Raw genomic sequence first — 10,726 nt, forward strand, 5'->3', positions numbered from 1 at the left:
GTGGAGAAGGTGGAGGAGTTCAGGTACCTGGGGTCAACAGTGCAAAGTAATGGAGAGTGTGTTAGGGAAGTAAAGAAAAGAGTGCAGGCAGGGTGGAGTGGGTGGAGAAGAGTGACAGGAGTGATTTGTGATAGAAGAGTATCTGCAAGAATGAAAGGGAAAGTTTATAGGACTGTGGTGAGACCTGCGATGTTGTATGGATTAGAGACAGTGGCATTGAGTAAAAGACAGGAGGTGGAGCTGGAGGTAGCAGAGCTGAAGATGTTAAGGTTTTCATTGGGAGTGACGAGGATGGACAAGATTAGAAATGAGTTTATTAGAGGGACAGCACATGTAGGATGTTTTGGTGACAAGGTGAGGGAGGCGAGATTGAGATGGTTTGGACATGTGCAGAGAAGGGACATGAATTATATTGGTAGAAAAATGCTGAAGATGGAGCCACCAGGTAGGAGGAAAAGAGGAAGGCCAAGGAGGAGGTTCATGGATGTGGTGAGGGAAGACATGCAGGTAGTTGGTGTAAAAGAGGCAGATATAGAGGACAGGGTGGTATGGAGACGGATGATCCGCTGTGGCGACCCCTAATGGGAGCAGCCGAAAGAAGAAGAAGAAGAAGATACTGTGCGGTCAAAAAGTCCCCCACAATGGCCACGTTGAGTAGGTAGTGAAGCACGTTTTTAAAGCTGACGATAAATACAGGGAAAATTTCAAGCAGCTTTTCTGAAGACAAGAAAACCACATCACGATGATATTTTGCGAGATTTAATAAATAATTCCGAGTAAGAATAATTGAGTTTAATTAAACGAATATTTTCCCATCACTTCCTCCATGCTGCCACTGTGGAGAGAATTTTTATATGCACTGTATTTGTATTTTGATGTAATATGGCAATTAAATGCACTAAATGGGTTTAGTTTTCACCGATATTCTTGTGTGATTTCAGCAATAAAAAGAAAAAAACAAATTACTTGTTTATTTTAAGAGACCCGTCCTATTTTCTCTTTTATTTAGTATTGCTATTTAATTAAAAAAGTGCTTCTTATCCAATCACTCAATTAATCGATAAAATAATCGTTAGAATACTCGATTCCTAAAATAATCGATAGCAGCAGCCATAATAGAAAGTATGATAAGCAGCAGTAGTTCAAATTTTACATTTTAAGAAAAAATACGGTTCTGATTTAAACATTAAGAGTTTTTACTTCACCTTTGATGTTAGGTGCGCCAATGCTCTCACTTGGACAACATCCACTGGGCTACAAGCAGGAGAACTTCTCTCATGGTCTCCCTCACACCTGCAGTAGAAGACATATACACAAAATTGAACAATTAAGCATAAGCCATCATGTATGCTATAACAGCATTATAGCTAGAGCAAATACAAATGCCAACATCTGTGTGTATTCCTTTCCACATTGTGGATGTAATGCAATGCCATTATCTGGATCTGTGTAGTGCTCTAATTATTTCTACCCGTATTGGTCTTTAAATCAGCAATGGAAATTATCTGGACAGAGAGAGAGCCACAGCATGTACTTAAAACATTAATTTAGGTCAAATTATGCAGTACTGTCTGTGCAGCAGTTAACCAGCTCTACTACATTCCAGTATATCGAATATATCAAGGAATATATAAGAGAACTAAAAACATGATTAGTGAGACACTACTATCTGAATCTAAGGTTAACTCCTATACATATGGTGGGGTTAAAAAGAGAAGCATTCAAATGGGCTGCTACAAGTAATAAACTGCATATCCATACAAAGGCCTTTAATTCATACCAGTATCTATTTAACAGGAAATCTTCCTGTGAACAGCCTGTATGTAAAATGAAAGCATACAAGAGGACCATTGAGGGAATAAACAGCATAAAGAAGAAAAAAGAAAATGAAAAATGCATAAAACTATAACGTATAGACACCTGCTGGTGAGTGCTGTAACTGCAATTGAGTCGCAAAGGTGTTGATCACTGCGTTTTCATACTTTTTGGAGACACTTAATGTGAATTAATGACAATTAGGAGCTATATGAACAGAACCACAGTCATTCAGTGCTACTTATGTCTTTGTTGTGTTAATGTGATAATATAATACAATCATCAGACATACAAAGCAGTACAGGTTCATTGCAATATGGTTGGGTGGGGAAGGACAACATTTAATTTATGCCAGACTATATCTAAAAAACCACAAAAAACACTCTGAAACGAGCCTAAAAAATGAATATGTGCAAATACATAATAAAATGGTTCTAATACATTCCTCTCCTAAAGTGTGAGGTCTGACACCAATTCTAATCTGTCTTTCACAAGTATAAATATCAGGTAATTAAATCTGCTCATATTCCTCTGTACTGAAAGATAATATACTGTAATTTATGTGAAATATAGTATTATAGAATATCAAGCAGATTTCATGTAGTACTTACCGTTTAGGTGTGGCCACAGGAGCCATGCTTAAGAGAAGCTTCACTCCATTATGCCACTGGATCTGATTTCGAAATTCACAGCTTTGGGCTTCACACTCCTCAAAGGAGAACTGGTACAACGTTTCAGAGTCTTCAAAAACTGCCTGCCTTTCCACTGTAACACACATTATTAGTCAATGTTAATGTGTGTACATGAAACATATCAAGGGAACTTAAACCCCTTTATAATATATAATGCAATCCCCTCTCATTGTAAAAAGTTTTACCACAATGGTAAAAACTGATTCTTTTTTATAAACATTATTATTATTATCATCAATATTGTCACTACAAGTATCCATCAGTGTGTATAATTGGGTAATGCATATGTCTACTGAGAAACTCTTGGATGACTTGAGGTATTATATTTTTGATTATTTTCCTTTGTTAACCCATTTAAGAAGAAATATATCTCAGTATCCCATAACATTTCTGTTTCTAAAACCTTGGTTAATACTGACCAGTTATACTATTTTTTTTAAGACAAGGAAGCAAACAAGCTACTTAATATGCCTCATATTACCTGAATTTACCTTACACCTATTATTTTGATACTTTAAACATTCACAAAAGGAATGGAGTTGTGGACAAGTATAACTAGCTTTAACTTTTGAACATCTTAGTTTGTAGCCTTAATGAATGGTCTCAATAACAAATTATACAATGTTTTACTAGTTAGGCAATTAGCAGTCCTGGATAGTTAGCCAACTACCTAGTCCATATTGCTGTTCCAATACAATGTCATTTGAACCTGCCTTGAATATTTTATTTACTAATAAGTATGCATATGTTAAGTCTCCTGCATATACCTGAAATCAGGATGCCCAGATCCAGCAACACATTCCAGACTCTAGAAGCTGCATTTCTGTTTTTGACAAACACACACTGCTCTGTCAGCCACTGCACCAGCTCCTGTCCTATAAAACACCTCCTGTAGAAAACAAATAGACACCACATGGTAACCAAAACTGAGTGTCAGAGGTCAAATCATAATTACAAAACCATCAACCCCAATATGAGCTATTATTTTCTAAATATAGTTTTACACTATAGGCACAAAGATTTGTGTAAACATGAGCATAAGATTTGTACTGTATGTGCTTTTGAACTATCCTATTCTGTCTGAATTTGCTGTCATAAAACCTCCACTCTTATGGGAAAATGTTACTCTAGGTTTTGAAGTGTGGTTGTAGAGATTTGTGCCACAAGAGTGTTACCATGTTTCTTAGAAAATAAGCCCTAGTTCAGATCTTTAGCTGGCATTTACGGTAGTACTAAAGGTCTGTTGCAACACACGATGATGTATTGAATTACAAACCCCATTCCAAAAAAGTTGGGACACTGTACAAATTGTAAATAAAAACAGAATGCAATAATGTGGAAGTTTCAAATGTAAATATTTTATTCAGAATACAACATAGATGACATATCAAATGTTTAAACTGAGAAAATTTATAATTTTAAGGGAAAAATAAGTTGATTTCAAATTTCATGGCATCAACACATCTCAAAAAGTTGGGACAAGGCCGTGTTTACCACTGTGTGGCATCCCCGCTTCTTTTTATAACAGTCTGCAAACGTCTGGGGACTGAGGAGACAATGTTTAGGAATAGGAATGTTGTCCCGTTCTTGTCTAAGACAGGCCTCTAGTTGCTCAACTGTCTTAGGTCTTCTTTGTCGCATCTTCCTCTTTATGATGCGCCAAATGTTTTCTATGGGTGAAAGATCTGGACTGCAGGCTGGCCATTTCAGTACCTGGATCCTTCTTCTACGCAGCCATAATGTTGTAATTGATGCAGTATATGGTCTGGCATTGTCGTGTTAGAAAATGCAAGGTCTTCCCTGAAAGAGACGACGTCTGGATGGGAGCGTATGTTGTTCTAGAACGTGGATATACCTTTCAGCATTGATGGTGCCTTTCCCGATGTGTAAGCTGCCCATGCCACACGCACTCATGCAACCCCATACCATTAGAGATGCAGGCTTCTGAACTGAGCGCTGATAACAACTTGGGTTGTCCTTATCCTCTTTAGTCCGGATGACATGACATCCCAGTTTTCCCAAAAGAGCTTCAAATTTGGATTTGTCTGACCACAGAACAGTTTTCCACTTTGCCACAGTCCATTTAAATGAGCCTTGGCCCAGAGAAAACGGCTGCGCTTCTGGATCATGTTTAGATATGGCTTCTTTTTTGACCTATAAAGTTTTAGCTGGCAACCGTGAATAGCTCGGTGGATTGTGTTCACAGACAATGTTTTCTGGAAGCCCATGTTGTGATTTCCATTACAGTAACATTCCGTCTAAGGGCCCGAAGATCAAGGGCATCAGTATGGTTTTCCGTCCTTGACCCTTACGCACAGAGATTGTTCCAGATTCTCTGAATCTTTGGATGATATTATGCACTGTAGATGATGATAACTTCAATCTCTTTGCAATTTTTCTCTGAGAAATTCCTTTCTGATTTTTTGCCGCAGCATTGGGGGAATTGGTGATCCTCTGCCCATCTAGACTTCTGAGAGACACTGCCACTCTGAGAGGCTCTTTTTATACCCAATCATGTTGCCAATTGACCTAATAAGTTGCAAATTTGTCCTCCTACCTGTCTCAACTTTTTTGGAATGTGTAGCTTTTATGAAATCCAAAATTAGCCAATATTTGGCATGACATTTCAAAATGTCTCACTTTCAACATTTGATATGTTATCTATATACTATTGTGAATAAAATATAGGTTTATAAGATTTGTATATTATTGCATTCCTTTTTTATTCACAATTTGTACAGTGTCCCAACTTTTTTGGAATTGGGTTTGTATAAAATATTATTATAATATAATCATAATAACAATTATAGTAATACAATTTTCATATATAATAATTATTATTATTATAGTAATTTAATATTAATATAATACCGGTAATATAAATTATTACCCAAATAAATACCCAAGCGGGTGCCTTTGTATGAGAGGTACGGTAAACAGATGACCAGTCGTCAGCTCCCACTGGGGTTTCTTAGATAACAAGGTTAGCTGATGACTAAGATGGTGATAATGGGAGCAATACGAAGTGGATGATAAATAGATTTTTGTACCATACATAAATAAATGTACCGGTAGATTGTAGTACATGAAAATATAAAACATCCCTAAAAAATAAGCCCTACCGTGTCTTTTGGAGCAAAAATTAATATAAGACTCGGTCTTATTTATGGGGATGCCTGGTACTAAGGTCAGGTATTGATGGCACTGATTAAGGAGGTCTTTCAGCATTTTAAGTCATCTCAAAGCTGTTCAACAAAGTTCAGGTCGGAGCTCTTTAGCAGGCCACTCCAAACCATATCTTCATGAAGCTGGCTTTGTGACCGGGGGGCATTGTAATGCTGAAACAGATTTGAGTCTACTAGTTCAAGTAAAAAGGAAATTTTATGCTATCGCATCCAATGACATCCTATACAATTGTGTGCCTCCAACATTGTGGTAACAGTTTGAGGAAGAACCAGATATGGCTAAAAAGCTCAGGTTTCACAGTACTTTTGACTTTAGAGTGTAGATGGGGATCGGAAATATTAAAACTATGTAAAGCGACTTTATTACAGTATATTAACTGTGATTATAATATACATTTCATTAAATAATCAACTGTAACCTATTTTAATACAGATAAACATTCTGATTTAAGCTTTGCCTAAACTTACCTGATGATTCTGGCTAGTTTCACATGGGCCTTCCAGTTTTCTTGTCCATTAGATAAAAAAGCATTTCTGAGTGCATGGCCAGCACAAGACACATTTTGCACACAAACCTACAACACCGAGAAATAATATTTACACAAAAAAATTTGTAGAGCACCAGACAACAATGTTCTCTGAACATGTGGTTTTTATCAGATGACAGCAAAAGAACCCAAACAAATGCACATCTTGAAGTAGAAGACATTCACAAGTCATCAGATTATACAAAAAAAAATAAACCCACAGCTGATTAACATGATACACACAGCAAAGTCTAGTACAAACTTGTTGATGTGCATTCGGACATACCCGAGGAGGCCAACCAGAATTTCAGGTCATGCAAAGACCAAAAACAATCAAAGTGCATACAAAACAGTTTGCTTTACCTGTTGCGTGGTGTCCGAGACGAGACAGCTGATGGTTTCAGGTGGCTGCTCTTCCGATGCAATCTGCCAAGGAGAAACAGAGGTTAAACGCACGGTAAACAATTGCGCTCTGTCTCTTTGAACAATATACACTGTCTGCTGTGTCTAAGCTTAAATAAGCTCAGCTGTATACAGTAGTTTACTTATAAACACAGCCAGATTATCCTAACTATCTAGGCCATTCACAATTGTGTCAAATGATGAATTACACAAGAGAAAGTACAATTCACAACAATTAAACAACTATGCTTAACCCACAAACCCCTTAATCTTGCTGACCATGTCAAACTTACATCCCTTACTTTCTGTCAGTACATGCCTTTTAGATACACTGTAGTTAAAAAATAAGTTATTAAAGGAATATAATCTTACGATAATGATCCAGGAGTTCGCTAATTGCTCTATGTTATGCACGATAATTCATTCCCTCTTCTTTCAGGGTGTTGCCTATTTATGTAGTGCTCGTATTCTTAACAATACTGAATTGCTGAACTTTACACAACAGTGTTGAAACAATCGCCTTAGAATTGATACCAAACAGGTTTTGCTTCAGCTCTAGTTCAATTCAAATTCACATATGCAAATGGGGCATGCAATTTCAATAATGTATCAGTTTGGTATTTTAATGTTTAATTAAGCAATAATTACAGAAATCCTAAGGACTACTCACAAATCGCATCAGTGTTTTAATGAGGTCTTAAATGCGTAGTGAGAAACTACTAGCTCATGCAGAATTGCGTAGTTTAACATTTCAGTAACTACGATATAAATGTTATATTGTTTATTATGCCAAGTAGAATAGATGTCCTACCTAGCAATAGTTTTGTGTCAGTGATCTTTCTGAGAATCACCGATCGTGATCACAAAGACTCACAAAAAAACATCATTCTGTGTACATGTTGTAATTCCATTTTCTGAGATATATTTATTAAATATTAACACACTCATTAGAAAATCACACAGTGTTACTATGTCCTGCTTCATGAGTTAAGGACGTATCATAATTCATTACTAATGACTACATTGCTAGCATTGTTTTAAGTGATATTTAACCTCATTACTTATTGCATAGTTCATAATGAGCTACTAAACTGCTTGCTGTAGTTGTACTTATCGCATTGATTAGTACCTGGATATGGTAATATATACACTTTACCCTGCACGTGTTAGTGCTTATCTTGCGTTTAACACTCTTTTGCATTAACATCATGCAAGAATTATTGATTAGTAAGGGCGACGCAGAGGTTTAGCTAAAGCAAAAAAAAAAAAAGTAATATGTGCAGGACAAACACCAGATATAAATAACACTGTGCAGGTGGTGAAAGGTAAATGTGTTATTGTGAATTAGCCTACTTTTATCCAACAGGTAATATAATTAAAAAGCTTAAGTTTTCTTTGAACAAGCCTTTTAGAGCAACTGGTTAAAAAGAGAAATTTGCCCTAAATGAACGTAATTGCACTAACTTTGAAGTGAAGTGTTAAGTTACATTTCATACGTTAAACTTTTTTTCTAAAAATGCTTGAATACCTGCTCATAACGGGTCATTGCTACCTAAAGAGAGCAGCAATTTAGTTATTCCACTCTGTCCAGCTCTCTCACCTTGTCATGTGTATGCTAAAGTCCTAAAGCTTCAATATTTTTAAGCTCTCACTGGCAGTCAACATCATCCTGCTGTCATCTCCTAGTTCTCTAACTAAATAAGCAGATTCTCTGTCATTACTCAGCACAACTGTGTTGTTCAATGTTCAGCCAAAAGTATGTGGGCACCTGACCATCAGACCCATATATGAGCATTTCCTCAAGTGTTGCCCTAAAGTGGTACATAATTATATGAGATGTCTGCGTATGCACTCGCATTACAGTTTCTCTTCCGTGGAACTAAGGGGCCCAATTTTGTTCCAGCCTGGATAATGTTCTTCTAGTCATGAAGACATGGTTTGCCAACACTGAAGTGGAAGAGCTTGAGTGGCCTACACAGACCCTGACCACATCCGCACTGTACACCTTTGGGATTAACAGAAATGTCAAGTCAAGTTTATTTCTATAGCGCTTTTCACAACAGACATTGTCTCAAAGCAGCTTTACAGAATTTAACAGTCAAGGTGAATGGTGTGCATTTATCCCTGATGAGCAGCCATGGTGACTGTGGCAAGGAAAAACTCCCTTAGATGTTATGAGGAAGAAACCTTGAGAGGAACCAGACTCAAAAGGGGAACCCATCCTCATTTGGGTGACATCAGGAGTTTGATCATAAATCTTTCAACAATACAGAACACTGGAGAGAGAGAGAACTAACATGAGCACTGGAGTAGAAGATTATAAGTCATGTTCTTTCTACAGTCTTATACAGTCATTATGGTTATGAATGCCAGACCTACTTGCTCAGAACATCAGCTCCTGTGGCTAAATGAGTAAATCCCCACAAGTAAACTCCAAAACCTTGTGAAAAGCCTTCCCAGAAGAGTGGAGGTTGTATATTTATTTTGTTACTATGTATTAAGGCAAAGGCTGAAAAGAAATCTGGAATAGGGTGTTCAACAAGCACATGTAAGTACCATTGTAATGTGTCTATAGGTTTAGACTATTTTGCTCTTCTTCTATCTACCTATCTGTGGCTGGAGATTTCTTTAAATGAAAACAGACCACTCTGTGCAGCTGGGGATGGTTCCACATCAAGAGCGTAAAGCTTCATGAAGTTTCTGGGCAATTTAAGAACCATGAGGATACATTTGGTCTGTGATTAATATCAACAGTCTACTACAATGGCTCAGGACGGTAAGTTGCATGAACAGTTTTTCATTTAAGCATCTATCACTGATCGGTACACCTCAACAATGATGGACCTGTAATGAATGGACATTCGGTGCAACCCAGATGATGATGGGTTCCCTTTTGAGTCTGGTTCCTCTAAAGGTTTCTTCCTCAATCCATTTTAGGGAGTTTTTCCTTGCCACAGTCACCACTGGCTTTCTCATTAGATAAACTTAAAATGATTTTTTTAAGGGTACTAAATTAATATCAAAATAAAAATATTTTAGACAAGCTCTTTATCTTCGTAAAGCTGCTTCGACACAATGTCCACTGTTAAAAGCTCCACACAAATACAATTGAAATAAATACTTCTAGACTTTATTATAATGTTACCAGTTGGTGGGAAACAGTGAGAAAATCTATCTATGTTTTTTTGTTAGTGTTGGGAAAAAAAAGTATAACAAAGCTCCAAATTAGTCGCGTATTAAACACATTTGTACCTCAACTAGCAATGTCCGCCTCGTGACGTCAGCGCGGCGCTCATAAAAAAAACGGAAACACAGCATCGATTGGCAACGCATCAGAATCGCAAAATACACTACAGATATTTCAACACAGCAGAAATGTTCCGTGTGTTTCAAGGTAGAGGTTTTCTTCCCTGAAAGCTGTGTGAAGGTGTTGCGTGTTAAAATTTACTAGTTAGTTTTGTAACTTTGAGGCATGTGCATCTAAATGTCTTCGATAGCAGATACTACATAAAATACGAGGACAATGAGTCACGTGGATGAGACGAAATCTCTCTCAATGAGTGTGTCATTGACGCAACATCAGAGAAGGTAGAGGAACTGTAGCGCTTGGTTTGTGCAGATCCGAGGTGTTTGCATGCATAATGTTTGGAGAAACAGGTTTCCGAACACACTTACCACCTCGAAGCTTTTTTTCCTAGACAACGCTGTGGGTTTGTTCAGCAAAGGTGTGTTCTCCTGGCCTGGACTCAGCCGAGCTTGCTGTTCTTTTACTACCTGACTCCAGCGCAGGTATAGTAGGTCACTCTTGGCCGACACCGGGCTTTTCTCTAACATCGCCATATTCACTGTTAAGCCAAGATCCTCCAGGCGATAACGTCCTCATCCATTCACACAGCAACAAGTTGATCAAAATTCAATCCGACCCCCAGTGAGGTTCTCTGTTGTAAACCTAACCATTTACTTTATCTCAACAGGAAGCTATTTAAAATAATCCCAAAATATTAAATTTATACTCCATAGTTTGACTTCTTGTCCGAGATCCCTGTGTGTGTAATCGTCCCTATGTATTAAATGACAGAGAAGTGGGAGGGGCTCGCCCGTGTGT

General features: G+C 37.5%; 1 protein-coding gene across 1 annotated transcript in view; it reads right to left on the minus strand.

Annotated features, from left to right (window-relative positions):
• Positions 1-10,726, minus strand: part of rapgef5b (Rap guanine nucleotide exchange factor (GEF) 5b) — a 46,283-nt gene extending 35,557 nt beyond the window's left edge. The window contains exons 1-6 of the mRNA XM_083559244.1: positions 10,297-10,726; positions 6,583-6,645; positions 6,161-6,267; positions 3,275-3,396; positions 2,427-2,580; positions 1,206-1,293 (exon numbers count right to left, since the gene is read on the minus strand). Coding sequence (XP_083415370.1) covers positions 1,206-1,293; positions 2,427-2,580; positions 3,275-3,396; positions 6,161-6,267; positions 6,583-6,645; positions 10,297-10,461 — 699 coding nt within the window. The 5' untranslated portion in view covers positions 10,462-10,726. The remainder of the gene's footprint in view (positions 1-1,205; positions 1,294-2,426; positions 2,581-3,274; positions 3,397-6,160; positions 6,268-6,582; positions 6,646-10,296) is intronic.

Source organism: Silurus aristotelis, assembly GCF_946808225.1.
Source record: "Silurus aristotelis genome assembly, chromosome: 1".
NCBI classification, from domain to species: Eukaryota; Metazoa; Chordata; class Actinopteri; order Siluriformes; family Siluridae; genus Silurus; species Silurus aristotelis.